The following is a 24,128-nucleotide window of genomic DNA, read 5'->3' as shown; positions in this document are numbered from 1 at the left end:
GGCTATAGTATAACTTAAAATGTCAAAAATATGCCATGTCCAAAAAACAGCTGAAAACCACCACATAAAATAACGTGCTGAGACATACGCATACAGCATAGGATTTACTGCAAAAATGACCCAAAACAAATAAAATAGCATGTTGAAAAATCCGCAAAAAAGCAAAGGCTATAGTAAAGGCAAAAATGTCAAAATATCTCATGTCAAAACAGCGGCTCTGATAAAACCACATAAAATAGCTTAAGGACATGCCAACATAGTGAAGGGATTTTGCAAAATGACCTAAAAACACCATTAAATATAGCATGTTGAAAAATCCACGAAAAGCAAAGGCTATAGTATAGGCAAAAATGTCAAAATATGCCCACGTCAAAAACAGCTGAAAACAGCCTATTAAACCACATAAAATAGCGTGCTGAGACACTTGCGCTACAGCATATTTTGCAAAATGACCCAAAACAGAGTAAAATAGCATGTTGAAAAATCCACCAAAAAGCAAAGGCTATAGTAGGCAAAATGTCAAAATATTTTTACGTCAAAAAAGCCAGCCGAAAAACCACATTTGACCACATGAAATGGCTTGCCTAGACACGCCATAGTGAAAGAGATTTTGCAAAATGACCTAAAACACCATTAAATGGCATGTTGAAAAAATCACCAAAAAACTGATATGGCAAAAATGTCAAAATATACCACGTCAAAAACGAAGCTGAAAATTTTGCAAAACCACATAAAATGGCGTGCTGAGACACTGCTACTTTGGGATTTTGCAAAAATGACCCAAGACAGAGTAAAATAGCATGTTGAAAAATCCACCAAAAAACAAAGGCTAGTAAAGCAAAAAGTGTCAAAATATGCCATGTCAAAAACAGCCGAAAACCACATTAAAGCTCCCATAAAATAGGCGTGCTTAGACCGCCATAGTGAAGTTGCAAAAATGACCTAAAACACCATTAAATAGCATGTTGAAAATCCACCAAAAAGCAAAGGCTATAGTATGGCAAAAATGTCAAAATATGCCATGTCAAAAACAGCGAAAGCCACATTAAACCCACATAAAATAAGCGTGAGACCTTACGCCATACAGCATGAGATTTTTGCAAAAATGACCCAAAACAGGTAAAATAGCATTTTGAAAATCCACCAAAAAAGCAAGGCTATAGTAAAGTGAAAGGCAAAAAATGTCAAAATATACCATGTCAAAAAACAACCCGAAAACCACATTAAACCACATAAAATAGCGTGCTGAGACACACGCTACAGCATAGAGATTTTGCAAAAATGACCTAAAACACCATTAAAATAGCATGTTGAAAAATCCACCAAAAAAGCAAGGCTATAGTATGGCAAAAATGTCAAAATGTGCCGTCAAAAAAAGTAACCGAAAACCACATTTAAACCACATAAAATAGGCGTGTATAGACACGCATCATAGTGAAGGATTTTGCAAAAATGACCTAAAACACCATAAAATAGCATGTTGAAAAATCCACCAAAAAGCAAGGCTATAGTATGGCAAAATGTCAAAATATGCCATGTCCAAAAAACAGCCGAAAACCACATTAAACCACATAAAATAGCGTGCTGAGACGCTTACAACATAGTGAAGGATTTTGCAAAAATGACCTAAAACACCATAAAATAGCATGTTGAAAAATCCACCAAAAAAGCAAGGCTATAGTATGGCAAAAATGTCAAAATATGCCATGTCAAAAAACAGCTGAAAACCACATTAAACCACATAAAATAGCGTGCTGAGACACGCTACAGCATGAAGGATTTTGCAAAAATGACCTAAAACACCATAAAATAGCATGTTGAAAAATCCACCAAAAAAGCAAGGCTATAGTATGGCAAAAATGTCAAAATATGCCATGTCCAAAAAACAGCCGAAAACCACTTTAAACCACACAAAATAGCGTGCCGAGACACGCCATAGCATGAGGATTTTGCAAAATGACCTAAAACACCATTAAATAGCATTTTGAAAAATCCACCAAAAAAGCAAGGCTATAGTATGGCAAAAATGTCAAAATATGCCATGTCCAAAAAACAGCTGAAAACCACTTTAAACCACATAAAATAGCGTGCTGAGACACGCCATAGTGAAGGATTTTGCAAAATGACCTAAAACACCATAAAATAGCATGTTGAAAAATCCACCAAAAAAGCAAGGCTATAGTATGGCAAAAATGTCAAAATATGCCATGTCAAAAAACAGCCGAAAACCACACTCACATAAAATAGCGTGCTGAGACACGCCATAGTGAAGATTTTTGCAAAATGACCTAAAACACCATAAAATAGCATGTTGAAAAATCCACCAAAAAGCAAAGGCTATAGTATGGCAAAAATGTCAAAATATGCCATGTCCAAAAAAAGACGAAAACCACATGAAACCACATAAAATAGCGTGCTGAGACACGCTACAGCATTGGATTTTTTCAACAATGACTAAAAACAGAGTAAAATAGCATGTTGAAAAATCCACCAAAAAAGCAAGGCTATAGTAAGGCAAAAATGTCAAAATGTGCCATGTCCAAAAAACAGCCGAAAACCACTTTATTAAACCACATAAAATAAGCGTGTATAGACACGCCATAGTGAAGGATTTTGCAAAAATGACCTAAAACACCATAAAATAGCATTTTGAAAAATCCACCAAAAAAGCAAGGCTATAGTATGGCAAAAATGTCAAAATATGCCATGTCCAAAAAACAGCCGAAAACCACATTAAACCACATAAAATAGCGTGCTGAGACACGCTATAGTGAAGGATTTTGCAAAATGACCTAAAACACCATAAAATAGCATGTTGAAAATCCACCAAAAAGCAAGGCTATAGTATGGCAAAAATGTCAAAATATGCCATGTCCAAAAACAGCTGAAAACCACTTTAAACCACATAAAATAGCGTGCTGAGACACGCCATAGCGATTTTGCAAAAATGACCTAAAACACCATAAAATAGCATTTTGAAAAATCCACCAAAAAGCAAGGCTATAGTAAGGCAAAAATGTCAAAATATGCCATGTCCAAAAAACAGCCGAAAACCACATTAAACCACATAAAATAGCGTGCTTAGACACGCCATAGTGAAGGATTTTGCAAAAATGACCTAAAACACCATTAAATAGCATGTTGAAAAATCCACCAAAAAGCAAGGCTATAGTATGGCAAAATGTCAAAATATGCCATGTCCAAAAACAGCTGAAAACCACTTTAAACCACATAAAATAGCGTGCTGAGACACGCCACAGTGAAGGATTTTGCAAAAATGACCAAAAACAGAGTAAAATAGCATGTTGAAAAATCCACCAAAAAAGCAAGGCTATAGTAAGGCAAAAATGTCAAAATATGCCATGTCCAAAAAACAGCCGAAAACCACATTAAACCACATAAAATAGCGTGCTGAGACACGCTACAGCATAGGATTTTGCAAAAATGACCTAAAACACCATTAAATAGCATGTTGAAAAATCCACCAAAAAAGCAAGGCTATAGTATGGCAAAAATGTCAAAATGTGCCATGTCCAAAAAACAGCCGAAAACCACTTTAAACCACATAAAATAGCGTGTATAGACACGCCATAGTGAAGGATTTTGCAAAAATGACCTAAAACACCATAAAATAGCATGTTGAAAAATCCACCAAAAAAGCAAGGCTATAGTATGGCAAAAATGTCAAAATATGCCATGTCCAAAAAACAGCCGAAAACCACTTTAAATCACACAAAATAGCGTGCCGAGACACGCCATAGTGAAGGATTTTGCAAAAATGACCTAAAACACCATAAAATAGCATTTTGAAAAATCCACCAAAAAAGCAAGGCTATAGTAAGGCAAAAATGTCAAAATATGCCATGTCCAAAAAACAGCTGAAAACCACTTTAAACCACATAAAATAGCGTGTCCAGACACGCCATAGTGAAGGATTTTGCAAAAATGACCAAAAACAGAGTAAAATAGCATTTTGAAAAAATCCACCAAAAAAGCAAGGCTATAGTATGGCAAAAATGTCAAAATATGCCATGTCCAAAAAACAGCTGAAAACCACTTTAAACCACATAAAATAGCGTGCTGAGACACGCTACAGCATAGGATTTTGCAAAAATGACCAAAAACAGAGTAAAATAGCATTTTGAAAAATCCACCAAAAAAGCAAGGCTATAGTAAGGCAAAAATGTCAAAATATGCCATGTCCAAAAAACAGCCGAAAACCACATTAAACCACATAAAATAGCGTGCTGAGACACGCCACAGCATAGGATTTTGCAAAAATGACCTAAAACACCATTAAATAGCATGTTGAAAAATCCACCAAAAAAGCAAGGCTATAGTATGGCAAAAATGTCAAAATGTGCCATGTCCAAAAAACAGCCGAAAACCACTTTAAACCACATAAAATAGCGTGTATAGACACGCCATAGTGAAGGATTTTGCAAAAATGACCTAAAACACCATAAAATAGCATTTTGAAAAATCCACCAAAAAAGCAAGGCTATAGTAAGGCAAAAATGTCAAAATATGCCATGTCCAAAAAACAGCCGAAAACCACTTTAAATCACACAAAATAGCGTGCCTAGACACGCCATAGTGAAGGATTTTGCAAAAATGACCCAAAACAGAGTAAAATAGCATTTTGAAAAATCCACCAAAAAAGCAAGGCTATAGTAAGGCAAAAATGTCAAAATATGCCATGTCCAAAAAACAGCCGAAAACCACTTTAAATCACACAAAATAGCGTGCCTAGACACGCCATAGTGAAGGATTTTGCAAAAATGACCTAAAACACCATTAAATAGCATTTTGAAAAATCCACCAAAAAAGCAAGGCTATAGTATGGCAAAAATGTCAAAATATGCCATGTCCAAAAAACAGCCGAAAACCACATTAAACCACATAAAATAGCGTGCTGAGACACGCCACAGCATAGGATTTTGCAAAAATGACCTAAAACACCATTAAATAGCATTTTGAAAAATCCACCAAAAAAGCAAGGCTATAGTATGGCAAAAATGTCAAAATATGCCATGTCCAAAAAATAGCCGAAAACCACATTAAACCACAAAAAAATAGCGTGCCTAGACACGCCATAGTGAAGGATTTTGCAAAAATGACCTAAAACACCATTAAATAGCATTTTGAAAAATCCACCAAAAAAGCAAGGCTATAGTATGGCAAAAATGTCAAAATATGCCATGTCCAAAAAACAGCTGAAAGCCACATTAAACCACATAAAATAGCGTGCTGAGACACGCCACAGCATAGGATTTTGCAAAAATGACCTAAAACACCATTAAATAGCATTTTGAAAAATCCACCAAAAAAGCAAGGCTATAGTATGGCAAAAATGTCAAAATATGCCATGTCCAAAAAATAGCCGAAAACCACATTAAACCACATAAAATAAGCGTGCCTAGACACGCCATAGTGAAGGATTTTGCAAAAATGACCTAAAACACCATTAAATAGCATGTTGAAAAATCCACCAAAAAAGCAAGGCTATAGTAAGGCAAAAATGTCAAAATATGCCATGTCCAAAAAACAGCTGAAAACCACTTTAAACCACATAAAATAGCGTGTCCAGACACGCCATAGTGAAGGATTTTGCAAAAATGACCAAAAACAGAGTAAAATAGCATTTTGAAAAATCCACCAAAAAAGCAAGGCTATAGTAAGGCAAAAATGTCAAAATATGCCATGTCCAAAAAACAGCTGAAAACCACTTTAAACCACATAAAATAGCGTGCTGAGACACGCTACAGCATAGGATTTTGCAAAAATGACCAAAAACAGAGTAAAATAGCATGTTGAAAAATCCACCAAAAAAGCAAGGCTATAGTAAGGCAAAAATGTCAAAATATGCCATGTCCAAAAAACAGCCGAAAACCACATTAAACCACATAAAATAGCGTGCTGAGACACGCCACAGCATAGGATTTTGCAAAAATGACCTAAAACACCATTAAATAGCATGTTGAAAAATCCACCAAAAAAGCAAGGCTATAGTATGGCAAAAATGTCAAAATGTGCCATGTCCAAAAACAGCCGAAAACCACTTTAAACCACATAAAATAGCGTGTATAGACACGCCATAGTGAAGGATTTTGCAAAAATGACCTAAGACACCATAAAATAGCATTTTGAAAAATCCACCAAAAAAGCAAGGCTATAGTAAGGCAAAAATGTCAAAATATGCCATGTCCAAAAAACAGCCGAAAACCACTTTAAATCACACAAAATAGCGTGCCTAGACACGCCATAGTGAAGGATTTTGCAAAAATGACCTAAAACACCATAAAATAGCATGTTGAAAAATCCACCAAAAAAGCAAGGCTATAGTATGGCAAAAATGTCAAAATATGCCATGTCCAAAAAACAGCCGAAAACCACATTAAACCACATAAAATAGCGTGCTGAGACACGCCACAGCATAGGATTTTGCAAAAATGACCTAAAACACCATTAAATAGCATTTTGAAAAATCCACCAAAAAAGCAAGGCTATAGTATGGCAAAAATGTCAAAATGTGCCATGTCCAAAAAATAGCCGAAAACCACATTAAACCACATAAAATAGCGTGCCTAGACACGCCATAGTGAAGGATTTTGCAAAAATGACCTAAAACACCATTAAATAGCATGTTGAAAAATCCACCAAAAAAGCAAGGCTATAGTATGGCAAAAATGTCAAAATATGCCACGTCCAAAAAACAGCTGAAAACCACTTTAAACCACATAAAATAGCGTGCTGAGACACGCTACAGCATAGGATTTTGCAAAAATGACCTAAAACACCATAAAATAGCATGTTGAAAAATCCACCAAAAAAGCAAGGCTATTGTATGGCAAAAATGTCAAAATATGCCACGTCCAAAAAACAGCTGAAAACCACTTTAAACCACATAAAATAGCGTGCTGAGACACGCTACAGCATAGGATTTTGCAAAAATGACCCAAAACAGAGTAAAATAGCATTTTGAAAAATCCACCAAAAAAGCAAGGCTATAGTAAGGCAAAAATGTCAAAATATGCCATGTCCAAAAAACAGCCGAAAACCACATTAAACCACATAAAATAGCGTGCTTAGACACGCCATAGTGAAGGATTTTGCAAAAATGACCTAAAACACCATAAAATAGCATGTTGAAAAATCCACCAAAAAAGCAAGGCTATAGTATGGCAAAAATGTCAAAATATGCCATGTCCAAAAAATAGCCGAAAACCACATTAAACCACATAGAATAGCGTGCCTAGACACGCCATAGTGAAGGATTTTGCAAAAATGACCTAAAACACCATTAAATAGCATGTTGAAAAATCCACCAAAAAAGCAAGGCTATAGTATGGCAAAAATGTCAAAATATGCCACGTCCAAAAAACAGCTGAAAACCACTTTAAACCACATAAAATAGCGTGCTGAGACACGCTACAGCATAGGATTTTGCAAAAATGACCAAAAACAGAGTAAAATAGCATGTTGAAAAATCCACCAAAAAAGCAAGGCTATAGTATGGCAAAAATGTCAAAATGTGCCATGTCCAAAAAACAGCCGAAAACCACTTTAAACCACATAAAATAGCGTGTATAGACACGCCATAGTGAAGGATTTTGCAAAAATGACCTAAAACACCATAAAATAGCATGTTGAAAAATCCACCAAAAAAGCAAGGCTATAGTATGGCAAAAAATGTCAAAATATGCCATGTCCAAAAAACAGCCGAAAACCACATTAAACCACATAAAATAGCGTGCTGAGACACGCTACAGCATAGGATTTTGCAAAAATGACCTAAAACACCATAAAATAGCATGTTGAAAAATCCACCAAAAAAGCAAGGCTATAGTAAGGCAAAAATGTCAAAATATGCCATGTCCAAAAAACAGCCGAAAACCACATTAAACCACATAAAATAGCGTGCTTAGACACGCCATAGTGAAGGATTTTGCAAAAATGACCTAAAACACCATTAAATAGCATGTTGAAAAATCCACCAAAAAAGCAAGGCTATAGTATGGCAAAAATGTCAAAATATGCCATGTCCAAAAACAGCCGAAAACCACATTAAACCACATAAAATAGCGTGCTGAGACACGCTACAGCATAGGATTTTGCAAAAATGACCTAAAACACCATAAAATAGCATGTTGAAAAATCCACCAAAAAAGCAAGGCTATAGTATGGCAAAAATGTCAAAATATGCCATGTCCAAAAAATAGCCGAAAACCACATTAAACCACATAAAATAGCGTGTATAGACACGCCATAGTGAAGGATTTTGCAAAAATGACCTAAAACACCATAAAATAGCATGTTGAAAAATCCACCAAAAAAGCAAGGCTATAGTATGGCAAAAATGTCAAAATATGCCATGTCCAAAAAACAGCCGAAAACCACTTTAAATCACACAAAATAGCGTGCCTAGACACGCCATAGTGAAGGATTTTGCAAAAATGACCTAAAACACCATAAAATAGCATGTTGAAAAATCCACCAAAAAAGCAAGGCTATAGTATGGCAAAAATGTCAAAATATGCCATGTCCAAAAAACAGCTGAAAACCACTTTAAACCACATAAAATAGCGTGCTGAGACACGCTACAGCATAGGATTTTGCAAAAATGACCCAAAACAGAGTAAAATAGCATTTTGAAAAATCCACCAAAAAAGCAAGGCTATAGTAAGGCAAAAATGTCAAAATATGCCATGTCCAAAAAACAGCCGAAAACCACATTAAACCACATAAAATAGCGTGCTTAGACACGCCATAGTGAAGGATTTTGCAAAAATGACCTAAAACACCATTAAATAGCATGTTGAAAAATCCACCAAAAAAGCAAGGCTATAGTATGGCAAAAATGTCAAAATATGCCATGTCCAAAAAACAGCCGAAAACCACTTTAAATCACACAAAATAGCGTGCCGAGACACGCCATAGTGAAGGATTTTGCAAAAATGACCTAAAACACCATAAAATAGCATGTTGAAAAATCCACCAAAAAAGCAAGGCTATAGTATGGCAAAAATGTCAAAATATGCCACGTCCAAAAAACAGCTGAAAACCACTTTAAACCACATAAAATAGCGTGCTGAGACACGCTACAGCATAGGATTATGCAAAAATGACCTAAAACACCATAAAATAGCATGTTGAAAAATCCACCAAAAAAGCAAGGCTATAGTAAGGCAAAAATGTCAAAATATGCCATGTCCAAAAAACAGCCGAAAACCACATTAAACCACATAAAATAGCGTGCCTAGACACGCCATAGTGAAGGATTTTGCAAAAATGACCTAAAACACCATAAAATAGCATGTTGAAAAATCCACCAAAAAAGCAAGGCTATAGTATGGCAAAAATGTCAAAATATGCCACGTCCAAAAAACAGCTGAAAACCACTTTAAACCACATAAAATAGCGTGCTGAGACACGCTACAGCATAGGATTTTGCAAAAATGACCAAAAACAGAGTAAAATAGCATTTTGAAAAATCCACCAAAAAAGCAAGGCTATAGTAAGGCAAAAATGTCAAAATATGCCATGTCCAAAAAACAGCCGAAAACCACATTAAACCACATAAAATAGCGTGCTTAGACACGCCATAGTGAAGGATTTTGCAAAAATGACCTAAAACACCATTAAATAGCATGTTGAAAAATCCACCAAAAAAGCAAGGCTATAGTATGGCAAAAATGTCAAAATATGCCACGTCCAAAAAACAGCTGAAAACCACTTTAAACCACATAAAATAGCGTGCTGAGACACGCTACAGCATAGGATTTTGCAAAAATGACCCAAAACAGAGTAAAATAGCATTTTGAAAAATCCACCAAAAAAGCAAGGCTATAGTAAGGCAAAAATGTCAAAATATGCCATGTCCAAAAAACAGCCGAAAACCACATTAAACCACATGAAATAGCGTGCTTAGACACGCCATAGTGAAGGATTTTGCAAAAATGACCTAAAACACCATTAAATAGCATGTTGAAAAATCCACCAAAAAAGCAAGGCTATAGTATGGCAAAAATGTCAAAATATGCCATGTCCAAAAAACAGCCGAAAACCACATTAAACCACATAAAATAGCGTGCTGAGACACGCTACAGCATAGGATTTTGCAAAAATGACCTAAAACACCATAAAATAGCATGTTGAAAAATCCACCAAAAAAGCAAGGCTATAGTATGGCAAAAATGTCAAAATATGCCATGTCCAAAAAATAGCCGAAAACCACATTAAACCACATAAAATAGCGTGTATAGACACGCCATAGTGAAGGATTTTGCAAAAATGACCTAAAACACCATAAAATAGCATGTTGAAAAATCCACCAAAAAAGCAAGGCTATAGTATGGCAAAAATGTCAAAATATGCCATGTCCAAAAAACAGCCGAAAACCACTTTAAATCCCACAAAATAGCGTGCCTAGACACGCCATAGTGAAGGATTTTGCAAAAATGACCTAAAACACCATAAAATAGCATGTTGAAAAATCCACCAAAAAAGCAAGGCTATAGTATGGCAAAAATGTCAAAATATGCCACGTCCAAAAAACAGCTGAAAACCACTTTAAACCACATAAAATAGCGTGCTGAGACACGCTACAGCATAGGATTTTGCAAAAATGACCCAAAACAGAGTAAAATAGCATTTTGAAAAATCCACCAAAAAAGCAAGGCTATAGTAAGGCAAAAATGTCAAAATATGCCATGTCCAAAAAACAGCCGAAAACCACATTAAACCACATAAAATAGCGTGCCTAGACACGCCATAGTGAAGGATTTTGCAAAAATGACCTAAAACACCATAAAATAGCATGTTGAAAAATCCACCAAAAAAGCAAGGCTATAGTATGGCAAAAATGTCAAAATATGCCACGTCCAAAAAACAGCTGAAAACCACTTTAAACCACATAAAATAGCGTGCTGAGACACGCTACAGCATAAGATTTTGCAAAAATGACCCAAAATAGAGTAAAATAGCATTTTGAAAAATCCACCAAAAAAGCAAGGCTATAGTAAGGCAAAAATGTCAAAATATGCCATGTCCAAAAAACAGCCGAAAACCACATTAAACCACATAAAATAGCGTGCCTAGACACGCCATAGTGAAGGATTTTGCAAAAATGACCTAAAACACCATTAAATAGCATGTTGAAAAATCCACCAAAAAAGCAAGGCTATAGTATGGCAAAAATGTCAAAATGTGCCACGTCCAAAAAACAGCCGAAAACCACTTTAAACCACATAAAATAGCGTGTATAGACACGCCATAGTGAAGGATTTTGCAAAAATGACCTAAAACACCATAAAATAGCATGTTGAAAAATCCACCAAAAAAGCAAGGCTATAGTATGGCAAAAATGTCAAAATATGCCATGTCCAAAAAACAGCCGAAAACCACATTAAACCACATAAAATAGCGTGCTGAGACACGCTACAGCATAGGATTTTGCAAAAATGACCTAAAACACCATAAAATAGCATGTTGAAAAATCCACCAAAAAAGCAAGGCTATAGTATGGCAAAAATGTCAAAATATGCCATGTCCAAAAAACAGCCGAAAACCACATTAAACCACATAAAATAGCGTGCCTAGACACGCCATAGTGAAGGATTTTGCAAAAATGACCTAAAACACCATAAAATAGCATGTTGAAAAATCCACCAAAAAAGCAAGGCTATAGTATGGCAAAAATGTCAAAATATGCCACGTCCAAAAACAGCTGAAAACCACTTTAAACCACATAAAATAGCGTGCTGAGACACGTTACAGCATAGGATTTTGCAAAAATGACCCAAAACAGAGTAAAATAGCATTTTGAAAAATCCACCAAAAAAGCAAGGCTATAGTAAGGCAAAAATGTCAAAATATGCCATGTCCAAAAAACAGCCGAAAACCACATTAAACCACATAAAATAGCGTGCCTAGACACGCCATAGTGAAGGATTTTGCAAAAATGACCTAAAACACCATAAAATAGCATGTTGAAAAATCCACCAAAAAAGCAAGGCTATAGTAAGGCAAAAATGTCAAAATATGCCATGTCCAAAAAACAGCCGAAAACCACTTTAAATCACACAAAATAGCGTGCCTAGACACGCCATAGTGAAGGATTTTGCAAAAATGACCTAAAACACCATTAAATAGCATGTTGAAAAATCCACCAAAAAAGCAAGGCTATAGTATGGCAAAAATGTCAAAATGTGCCATGTCCAAAAAACAGCCGAAAACCACTTTAAACCACATAAAATAGCGTGTATAGACACGCCATAGTGAAGGATTTTGCAAAAATGACCTAAAACACCATTAAATAGCATGTTGAAAAATCCACCAAAAAAGCAAGGCTATAGTATGGCAAAAATGTCAAAATATGCCATGTCCAAAAAACAGCTGAAAGCCACATTAAACCACATAAAATAGCGTGCTGAGACACGCTACAGCATAGGATTTTGCAAAAATGACCAAAAACAGAGTAAAATAGCATGTTGAAAAATCCACCAAAAAAGCAAGGCTATAGTATGGCAAAAATGTCAAAATGTGCCATGTCCAAAAAACAGCCGAAAACCACTTTAAACCACATAAAATAGCGTGTATAGACACGCCATAGTGAAGGATTTTGCAAAAATGACCTAAAACACCATAAAATAGCATGTTGAAAAATCCACCAAAAAAGCAAGGCTATAGTATGGCAAAAATGTCAAAATATGCCATGTCCAAAAAACAGCCGAAAACCACTTTAAATCACACAAAATAGCGTGCCTAGACACGCCATAGTGAAGGATTTTGCAAAAATGACCTAAAACACCATTAAATAGCATGTTGAAAAATCCACCAAAAAAGCAAGGCTATAGTATGGCAAAAATGTCAAAATGTGCCATGTCCAAAAAACAGCCGAAAACCACTTTAAACCACATAAAATAGCGTGTATAGACACGCCATAGTGAAGGATTTTGCAAAAATGACCTAAAACACCATAAAATAGCATGTTGAAAAATCCACCAAAAAAGCAAGGCTATAGTATGGCAAAAATGTCAAAATATGCCATGTCCAAAAAATAGCCGAAAACCACATTAAACCACATAAAATAGCGTGCCTAGACACGCCATAGTGAAGGATTTTGCAAAAATGACCTAAAACACCATTAAATAGCATGTTGAAAAATCCACCAAAAAAGCAAGGCTATAGTATGGCAAAAATGTCAAAATATGCCATGTCCAAAAAATAGCCGAAAACCACATTAAACCACATAAAATAGCGTGCCTAGACACGCCATAGTGAAGGATTTTGCAAAAATGACCTAAAACACCATTAAATAGCATGTTGAAAAATCCACCAAAAAAGCAAGGCTATAGTATGGCAAAAATGTCAAAATATGCCATATCCAAAAAACAGCTGAAAACCACATTAAACCACATAAAATAGCGTGCTTAGACACGCCATAGTGAAGGATTTTGCAAAAATGACCTAAAACACCATTAAATAGCATGTTGAAAAATCCACCAAAAAAGCAAGGCTATAGTATGGCAAAAATGTCAAAATATGCCACGTCCAAAAAACAGCTGAAAACCACTTTAAACCACATAAAATAGCGTGCTGAGACACGCTACAGCATAGGATTTTGCAAAAATGACCCAAAACAGAGTAAAATAGCATTTTGAAAAATCCACCAAAAAAGCAAGGCTATAGTAAGGCAAAAATGTCAAAATATGCCATGTCCAAAAAACAGCCGAAAACCACATTAAACCACATAAAATAGCGTGCTTAGACACGCCATAGTGAAGGATTTTGCAAAAATGACCTAAAACACCATTAAATAGCATGTTGAAAAATCCACCAAAAAAGCAAGGCTATAGTATGGCAAAAATGTCAAAATATGCCATATCCAAAAAACAGCTGAAAACCACATTAAACCACATAAAATAGCGTGCTTAGACACGCCATAGTGAAGGATTTTGCAAAAATGACCTAAAACACCATTAAATAGCATGTTGAAAAATCCACCAAAAAAGCAAGGCTATAGTATGGCAAAAATGTCAAAATATGCCACGTCCAAAAAACAGCTGAAAACCACTTTAAACCACATAAAATAGCGTGCTGAGACACGCTACAGCATAGGATTTTGCAAAAATGACCCAAAACAGAGTAAAATAGCATTTTGAAAAATCCACCAAAAAAGCAAGGCTATAGTAAGGCAAAAATGTCAAAATATGCCATGTCCAAAAAACAGCCGAAAACCACATTAAACCACATAAAATAGCGTGCTTAGACACGCCATAGTGAAGGATTTTGCAAAAATGACCTAAAACACCATTAAATAGCATGTTGAAAAATCCACCAAAAAAGCAAGGCTATAGTATGGCAAAAATGTCAAAATATGCCATGTCCAAAAAACAGCCGAAAACCACATTAAACCACATAAAATAGCGTGCTGAGACACGCTACAGCATAGGATTTTGCAAAAATGACCTAAAACACCATAAAATAGCATGTTGAAAAATCCACCAAAAAAGCAAGGCTATAGTATGGCAAAAATGTCAAAATATGCCATGTCCAAAAAATAGCCGAAAACCACATTAAACCACATAAAATAAGCGTATAGACACGCCATAGTGAAGGATTTTGCAAAATGACCTAAAACACCATAAAATAGCATGTTGAAAAATCCACCAAAAAAGCAAGGCTATAGTATGGCAAAAATGTCAAAATATGCCATGTCCAAAAAACAGCCGAAAACCACTTTAAATCACACAAAATAGCGTGCCGAGACACGCCATAGTGAAGGATTTTGCAAAAATGACCTAAAACACCATAAAATAGCATGTTGAAAAATCCACCAAAAAGCAAGGCTATAGTAAGGCAAAAATGTCAAAATATGCCATGTCCAAAAAACAGCTGAAAACCACTTTAAACCACATAAAATAGCGTGCTGAGACACGCTACAGCATAGGATTTTGCAAAAATGACCCAAAACAGAGTAAAATAGCATGTTGAAAAATCCACCAAAAAAGCAAGGCTATAGTAAGGCAAAAATGTCAAAATATGCCACGTCCAAAAAACAGCTGAAAACCACTTTAAACCACATAAAATAGCGTGCTGAGACACGCTACAGCATAGGATTTTGCAAAAATGACCCAAGACAGAGTAAAATAGCATGTTGAAAAATCCACCAAAAAAGCAAGGCTATAGTAAGGCAAAAATGTCAAAATATGCCATGTCCAAAAAACAGCCGAAAACCACATTAAACCACATAAAATAGCGTGCCTAGACACGCCATAGTGAAGGATTTTGCAAAAATGACCTAAAACACCATAAAATAGCATGTTGAAAAATCCACCAAAAAAGCAAGGCTATAGTATGGCAAAAATGTCAAAATATGCCACGTCCAAAAAACAGCTGAAAGCCACTTTAAACCACATAAAATAGCGTGTATAGACACGCCATAGTGAAGGATTTTGCAAAAATGACCTAAAACACCATAAAATAGCATTTTGAAAAATCCACCAAAAAAGCAAGGCTATAGTAAGGCAAAAATGTCAAAATATGCCATGTCCAAAAAACAGCCGAAAACCACATTAAACCACATAAAATAGCGTGCCTAGACACGCCATAGTGAAGGATTTTGCAAAAATGACCTAAAACACCATTAAATAGCATGTTGAAAAATCCACCAAAAAAGCAAGGCTATAGTATGGCAAAAAATGTCAAAATATGCCATGTCCAAAAAACAGCCGAAAACCACTTTAAACCACATAAAATAGCGTGCTTAGACACGCCATAGTGAAGGATTTTGCAAAAATGACCTAAAACACCATAAAATAGCATGTTGAAAAATCCACCAAAAAGCAAGGCTATAGTATGGCAAAATGTCAAAATATGCCATGTCCAAAAAACAGCCGAAAACCACATTAAACCACATAAAATAAGCGTGCCTAGACACGCCATAGTGAAGGATTTTGCAAAAATGACCTAAAACACCATTAAATAGCATGTTGAAAAATCCACCAAAAAAGCAAGGCTATAGTATGGCAAAAATGTCAAAATATGCCACGTCCAAAAAACAGCTGAAAGCCACATTAAACCACATAAAATAGCGTGCTGAGACACGCTACAGCATAGGATTTTGCAAAAATGACCTAAAACACCATAAAATAGCATGTTGAAAAATCCACCAAAAAAGCAAGGCTATAGTATGGCAAAAATGTAAAAATATGCCATGTCCAAAAACAGCCGAAAACCACATTAAACCACATAAAATAGCGTGCCTAGACACGCCATAGTGAAGGATTTTGCAAAATGACCTAAAACACCATAAAATAGCATGTTGAAAAATCCACCAAAAAGCAAGGCTATAGTAAGGCAAAAATGTCAAAATATGCCATGTCCAAAAAACAGCTGAAAACCACTTTAAACCACATAAAATAGCGTGCTGAGACACGCTACAGCATAGGATTTTGCAAAAATGACCCAAAACAGAGTAAAATAGCATTTTGAAAAATCCACCAAAAAAGCAAGGCTATAGTAAGGCAAAAATGTCAAAATATGCCATGTCCAAAAAACAGCCGAAAACCACATTAAACCACATAAAATAGCGTGCTGAGACACGCCATAGTGAAGGATTTTGCAAAAATGACCTAAAACACCATTAAATAGCATGTTGAAAAATCCACCAAAAAAGCAAGGCTATAGTATGGCAAAAATGTCAAAATATGCCATGTCCAAAAAACAGCTGAAAGCCACATTAAACCACATAAAATAGCGTGGCCTAGACACGCCATAGTGAAGGATTTTGCAAAATGACCTAAAACACCATAAAATAGCATGTTGAAAAATCCACCAAAAAAGCAAGGCTATAGTATGGCAAAAATGTCAAAATATGCCATGTCCAAAAACAGCTGAAAACCACTTTAAACCACATAAAATAGCGTGCTGAGACACGCTACAGAGGATTTTGCAAAAATGACCTAAAACAGAGTAAAATAGCATGTTGAAAAATCCACCAAAAAGCAAGGCTATAGTATGGCAAAATGTCAAAATGTGCCATGTCCAAAAACAGCCGAAAACCACTTTAAACCACATAAAATAGTGTGTATAGACACGCCATAGTGAAGGATTTTGCAAAAATGACCTAAAACACCATAAAATAGCATGTTGAAAAATCCACCAAAAAAGCAAGGCTATAGTAAGGCAAAAATGTCAAAATATGCCATGTCCAAAAAACAGCCGAAAACCACTTTAAATCACACAAAATAGCGTGCCTAGACACGCCATAGTGAAGGATTTTGCAAAAATGACCTAAAACACCATTAAATAGCACGTTGAAAAATCCACCAAAAAGCAAGGCTATAGTATGGCAAAAATGTCAAAATGTGCCATGTCCAAAAACAACCGAAAACCACTTTAAACCACATAAAATAGCGTGCTTAGACACGCCATAGTGAAGGATTTTGCAAAAATGACCTAAAACACCATAAAATAGCATGTTGAAAAATCCACCAAAAAAGCAAGGCTATAGTATGGCAAAAATGTCAAAATATGCCATGTCCAAAAAACAGCCGAAAACCACTTTAAATCACACAAAATAGCGTGCCTAGACACGCCATAGTGAAGGATTTTGCAAAAATGACCTAAAACACCATTAAATAGCATGTTGAAAAATCCACCAAAAAAGCAAGGCTATAGTATGGCAAAAATGTCAAAATATGCCATGTCCAAAAAATAGCCGAAAACCACATTAAACCACATAAAATAGCGTGCCTAGACACGCCATAGTGAAGGATTTTGCAAAAATGACCTAAAACACCATTAAATAGCATGTTGAAAAATCCACCAAAAAAGCAAGGCTATAGTATGGCAAAAATGTCAAAATATGCCATGTCCAAAAAATAGCCGAAAACCACATTAAACCACATAAAATAGCGTGCCTAGACACGCCATAGTGAAGGATTTTGCAAAAATGACCTAAAACACCATTAAATAGCATGTTGAAAAATCCACCAAAAAAGCAAGGCTATAGTATGGCAAAAATGTCAAAATATGCCATATCCAAAAAACAGCTGAAAACCACATTAAACCACATAAAATAGCGTGCTGAGACACGCTACAGCATAGGATTTTGCAAAAATGACCTAAAACACCATAAAATAGCATGTTGAAAAATCCACCAAAAAAGCAAGGCTATAGTATGGCAAAAATGTCAAAATATGCCATGTCCAAAAAACAGCCGAAAACCACATTAAACCACATAAAATAGCGTGTATAGACACGCCATAGTGAAGGATTTTGCAAAAATGACCTAAAACACCATTAAATAGCATGTTGAAAAATCCACCAAAAAAGCAAGGCTATAGTATGGCAAAAATGTCAAAATATGCCATGTCCAAAAAACAGCTGAAAGCCACATTAAACCACATAAAATAGCGTGCTGAGACACGCTACAGCATAGGATTTTGCAAAAATGACCAAAAACAGAGCAAAATAGCATGTTGAAAAATCCACCAAAAAAGCAAGGCTATAGTATGGCAAAAATGTCAAAATATGCCATGTCCAAAAAACAGCTGAAAGCCACATTAAACCACATAAAATAGCGTGCTGAGACACGCTACAGCATAGGATTTTGCAAAAATGACCAAAAACAGAGCAAAATAGCATGTTGAAAAATCCACCAAAAAAGCAAGGCTATAGTATGGCAAAAATGTCAAAATGTGCCATGTCCAAAAAACAGCCGAAAACCACTTTAAACCACATAAAATAGCGTGTATAGACACGCCATAGTGAAGGATTTTGCAAAAATGACCTAAAACACCATAAAATAGCATTTTGAAAAATCCACCCAAAAAGCAAGGCTATAGTATGGCAAAAATGTCAAAATATGCCATGTCCAAAAAATAGCCGAAAACCACATTAAACCACATAAAATAGCGTGCCTAGACACGCCATAGTGAAGGATTTTGCAAAAATGACCTAAAACACCATTAAATAGCATGTTGAAAAATCCACCAAAAAAGCAAGGCTATAGTATGGCAAAAATGTCAAAATATGCCATATCCAAAAAACAGCTGAAAGCCACATTAAACTACATGAAATAGCGTGCTGAGACACGCTACAGCATAGGATTTTGCAAAAATGACCTAAAACACCATAAAAAAGGATGTTAAAAAATCCACCAAAAAAGCAAGGCTATAGTATGGCAAAAATGTCAAAACATGACATGTCCAAAAAACAGCCGAAAACCACATTAAACCACATAAAATAGCGTGCTGAGACATGCCATAGTGAAAGATTTTGCAAAAATGACCTAAAACACCATAAAAAAGGATGTTGAAAAATCCACCAAAAAAGCAAGGCTATAGTAAGGCAAAAATGTCAAAATATGCCATGTCCAAAAAACAGCCGAAAACCACATTAAACCACATAAAATATCGTGCTGACACATGCCATAGTGAAGGATTTTGCAAAAACCACCTAAAACACCATAAAATAGCATGTTGAAAAATCCAGCAGAAAAGCAAGGCTATAGTATGGTAAAAATGTCAAACTATGACCTGTCGGGGCCCCTCGTGGCTTTGTGGATAGAACGGGAGCTCCACGTAAAGAGGCTGTGTCTTCACTGCAGCAGCCGCGAGTTTGATTCCAGCCTGGGCCCTTTGCTCCATGTCACCCCACCTCTCTCCTTCACACTTGTGCTGTCCTATCAGTCAGTCAGTCAGTCAGTCATTTTCTGTAACCGCTAGTCCTCGTAAGGGTCGCGGGGGGCCGTCATCGGGCGGAAGGCAGGGTACACCCTGGACAGTTCGCCAGACTATCGCAGGGCCGACACATATAGACGAACAACCATACACACTCACAGTCACACCTAAGGGCAATTCAGAGTCACCAATTAACCTGAGCTGCATGTCTTTGGACTGTGGGAGGAAGCCTGTCCTATCAATTAAAGGCAAAAACGCCCAAAAAATATCTTTTTAAAAAAAAATAAAAAATGACCTGTCCAAAAACAGCTGAAAACCACATTGAACCACAAAAAATAGCTTACAGAGGCACGCCATAGCATAGGATTTTGAAAAAATGAGGAAAACACCATAAAACAGCATATTGAAAAATCTACCACAAATGCAAGGCAAAAATGTCAAAATAAACAAAAAACAGCTGGAAACCACATTAAACCACATAAAATAGCATGCTGAGACACGTCTTAGCAATGGGTTTTGCAAAAACAACCTAAAACACCATAAAATAGCATGTTGAAAGACCCACCAAAAATGCATGGATGTAGCATGGCAAAAAATTCACAATATAACAAAAGATGAAAACCACATTAAACCACATTAAATAGTGCGCTGAGACACGGCATAGCATAGTATGTTGCACAAAACAGCATGTTGGAAAATCCACCAAAAATGCAAGGTTATGGTTTTTTTTCCGCTGTATCATGAAAATGTTATATATAGCATGTCATCCAAAATAGCAGTCATACTATACTATGTTGTCAAAAATAATATCAAAGTCATACTAAACCATGTCGTCCAAAATTTCCTGCTGCCCTAGCAAACAACAGCAAACAGGATAAAATTGCACAGATTGGTTTGTCTGATTTTACAGTCTTGGCTGACTGCTCTGTTGATCCAATACTTGGTGTTTGGCTCCCCTGGTGTTACTGCGAACTTTCTGGATTTGTGGACCATGTCAGGGCCAGGTGCTGTCCAGCTCTTACTATGTGACACTCTTCCTTGGGTCCATCAAGACCCAGTGCAGATCAGTGTGATCTGCACTGGGTCTTGCTCTGAGAGGTTGCTGCAGTCTGCTTTTGGATCCACCAGCCACTGGGTGGTGTTTTGTGTTGCTTCCTTCTCCCACGTTCTTCTCCAGTACTGTTTGGTCTCAGCTCTGGGTGGTTCTGCTGTTGCATTACCTTTACCCTGCCATTGTGGGTACACTTTGGATGGTTTGTTGGCAAACATCCCGTTTATTCTCCTGCCTTCTACCTCCCTAGTGCATCTCTTCAGGCAGTGCTGTCAGCCTTTGTTTGGCAGTCTCCAGAGCCTCTGGTATGGACAGGATGGTGTACTTCTCAGATGGCCCCTTCTTGGTCACACCTTTCTGCAGCTCTGTTGGAAGACTCCGTGTTGCCTTGATTTTGGCCTCCAGCCTTCTCTTCCATGAGTACTTCTGCTTTTGGCTCCTGCTGTTCATCTTATATCAAGCATCTCGAGGATCACTGTTGCTGTACTGTCTATCAGCTTGTTGGTCTCTGTAACTGTCTCAGTAGGGACAGTTAGTAGCGCTGCATTCACATCTTCTAGCAGACTTTCAGAGGGTACTGCTGCCATTGCGTTCAGTGTATCCATCTCTGGGACTTGGAACCCAGTCCTGATTGTGGGGGTGATGACTGTCACTCCCATTCTGACCTGTCGTCCTGGCTCCGCCTTGCCGTAGCATCGTTGTAGCTCTTCAATGTCTTGTCGTGATAGCAGCTTGCAGTTGCTGATTTTTTTTTTTTTTTTTAATGTTTCAAAATTCAGCATCCCACACTAATATTTTCTTGTTGTAGTTTTTCCATTAGTTGAAATCTTCAGCTTTGCATGTTCAGCGTTTTTTTTTTGTTTTTCTGTTTTCCCCCTCAGGTCATGGATCCAAGGAGGACATTGATATTGCCATGAAACTTGGTGCTGGTTATCCCATGGGACCCTTTGAGCTCTCGGACTATGTAGGACTGGACACCCTCAAGTTCATCATTGATGGTGAGTGAAACAATGTTTAATAATTTTATTTTAAACATAAGTTACTTTATAAATTCAGATTTTTGCATACATAAAAATATAAAAAATATAAAAGTACAGCGGAAAAAATAGTTGATTGTTTGATTTGAAGATTAATTTTAATAATTGTTTGTCATCTTCAGTGCAAAAATCATTAGTAATAGTAGTCCTTTTAAAAATAGTAAGTTTTACATTAACCAACAGCAACAGTAAGATCATGCTTTTACATTAATGCATGAGTAATAATAACCTCATGATATATAATCTTATAACAGTCACGGGAGACATTTTTCTTAATATTTAGAGTACATTTTTCTGATTACACTTACATACTTTAATTTAAATAATATTTTCAGCTCAGGCTTTTAACTTGTAACAAAGTATTTTTACAGTGTATCGTTTGTATTCTAGTAAAGGCTCTAAATACTGCCTACATCACGGAACATGGTTTAATTTAAACGTGTGTGACAAGATGAAACAGCTGCAAATACGAACAGACGAAATGAACTGTTATTATTTCTTTTCTGTTATTGTATGTCTTCAGGTTGGTCTGCAGCGAATCCTGGTAACCCTCTCTTTGCCCAGAGTGAGCTGCTGAACAAGCTGGTTGCTGAGGGCAAATGGGGCAAAAAGACAGGAGAAGGATTCTACAAGTACAAATAATTCAGTTTAACAGTGTTGCTAGTTTTGTGGGGATACACATTACTGGGAAATTAGTCTGAACTAGAGGTCGACCGATTTGGATTTTTAAAGAACCTTATAATACAAGCTATAGATTGGAATAGAAAAAAGACTTTTAAACAGCTGATGTCATCCCATCTTGTTGCGCAAAAAAATTTGAAAATGAAAATCCCTGAACTTTATTAGAAACTGAATAACTGTTGAGCTGAACATCTAACTCAGTGGTTCGCGTACTGTGGAGCTGTAGATAGGAAAAACTCTTCTACATCTATGATTTTAATCATCATTTAATATTCCTTTCAGGTCTTTTAATTGTAAATATGGAACAGTGTTGTTTGCTAAAATTACTTTGGCTCTTTATTTACATGTGCTACTGTTATCTACACAATAACACTAAACAGCTACGCAAAAATGTCAATTGTATTGGAAAATAAAAGAACAATCTGTTTCTTTGTGTAATGCTACCACACTTTGCAATAAATTATATATTCTAAAGTGTTATATTTATCACACACAAAGTGACGGCGCATTTTATAGCATCTGCATCATGACGCTGTTTATTGTATTATCTGTTGATCCCTTTATACAACACTACAGAATAAGCGCTTTGGAATTAAACTGTGCAAATGAAGAATAATTTGGAGGTACGACATTACTTGACAAGGAACACAAAAAAAAAGTAAAAATAAAAATCTCACCCCAACGCTTAGGGAGGTCTATAGTCATGCCACTTGTTAAGGACTTCTGTGTACACTGGTGTTTCCTCGCTTTACTCTCCTTTACTCCGTGCATTTAAGGGATTGAAAGATCTTTTGTGATGCTGAAGAGGGAGTAATTCCTGGAGAGAGAGGAAGTGCAAGTTAGCATAAAGAAAAGCATCTCGTCCTGGACTCTCAAGTGAAAATATGCTAGGATGTTAAAAAGACACAACCCATCCTCCTCTGACTGTCTCATCCTGACATTTGACCCCTAACCATCCCCACTCCTCTTCCCTAAACGTAACTGACCCAACAAATGATGCAATGAGTACTAGCCAATCAGAGGAAGAGTAGGATGGGCCATGCCTTTGTTATCTCAGGAAACACAAATTTGCCTCCAACATTTACACTCTTGCACTATAACGCTGGACCTGCTGTGGTGGTCCAGCCAAAAAATGTATGTAAATTGACGGTAAAATGAAGAATAATACACTTAGATGCACTTACATAATAGAAGAGACGTGCTTTCTCTGCAGCTGGATCCACTGATTAACTCCTGTTTGCTCCATTTAAAGCAGGCCTCTGATAACGACAGATTGGAAAAAGTCCCGTCTTCCATGATTAATCAGCCAAATCGGTCGACCTCTCGTTGGAATAGAAAAATTGCCAGTGCCTTTTGCAATAAAATTTTGTCTGTTGGTCAGTTTTCTTATGGCAACCACTGAATGACCTCTTTTTGTTTGTGAAGAGATTAGATCTGATTAAAATACATTTTAAAATACTTGGTGTCTTTTCTGGTTGCAGGAGTAAAGGATGTGTTTGACTGTTTGGTCTCTGAGTTAAAATAGTTAAGACTCTGATTACTAAAAGTGTCCTGGGATAACTGTCATGATTTGGTGCTACATAAATGAAACTGACTTGACTTCACTGTAACTCTTTCAAAATAAACATTTACCATTTTCAAAATACATTTTCAGACCTATATTGTTTA

The 24,128-nt window shown here is 36.3% G+C and overlaps 1 protein-coding gene and 1 pseudogene across 1 annotated transcript in view; one reads left to right on the top strand and one right to left on the bottom strand.

The window, feature by feature from the left end:
* Window positions 1–24,107, top strand: part of hadh (hydroxyacyl-CoA dehydrogenase) — a 38,940-nt gene extending 14,833 nt beyond the window's left edge. The window contains exons 7-8 of the mRNA XM_088075948.1: window positions 21,624–21,740; window positions 22,303–24,107. Of these exons, the coding sequence (XP_087932074.1) occupies window positions 21,624–21,740; window positions 22,303–22,421 (236 nt within the window). The 3' untranslated portion in view covers window positions 22,422–24,107. The remainder of the gene's footprint in view (window positions 1–21,623; window positions 21,741–22,302) is intronic.
* On the bottom strand, window positions 20,323–21,617 carry LOC148190000 (uncharacterized; annotated as a pseudogene).
* Window positions 24,108–24,128: the final 21 nt, after the last annotated feature.

Source organism: Plectropomus leopardus, chromosome 3 (genome assembly GCF_026936395.1).
Source record: "Plectropomus leopardus strain MGB_pleo_1.0 chromosome 3, ASM2693639v1, whole genome shotgun sequence".
Classification (NCBI taxonomy): Eukaryota; Metazoa; Chordata; class Actinopteri; order Perciformes; family Serranidae; genus Plectropomus; species Plectropomus leopardus.
This window is presented reverse-complemented; position numbering and strand designations above follow the sequence as displayed.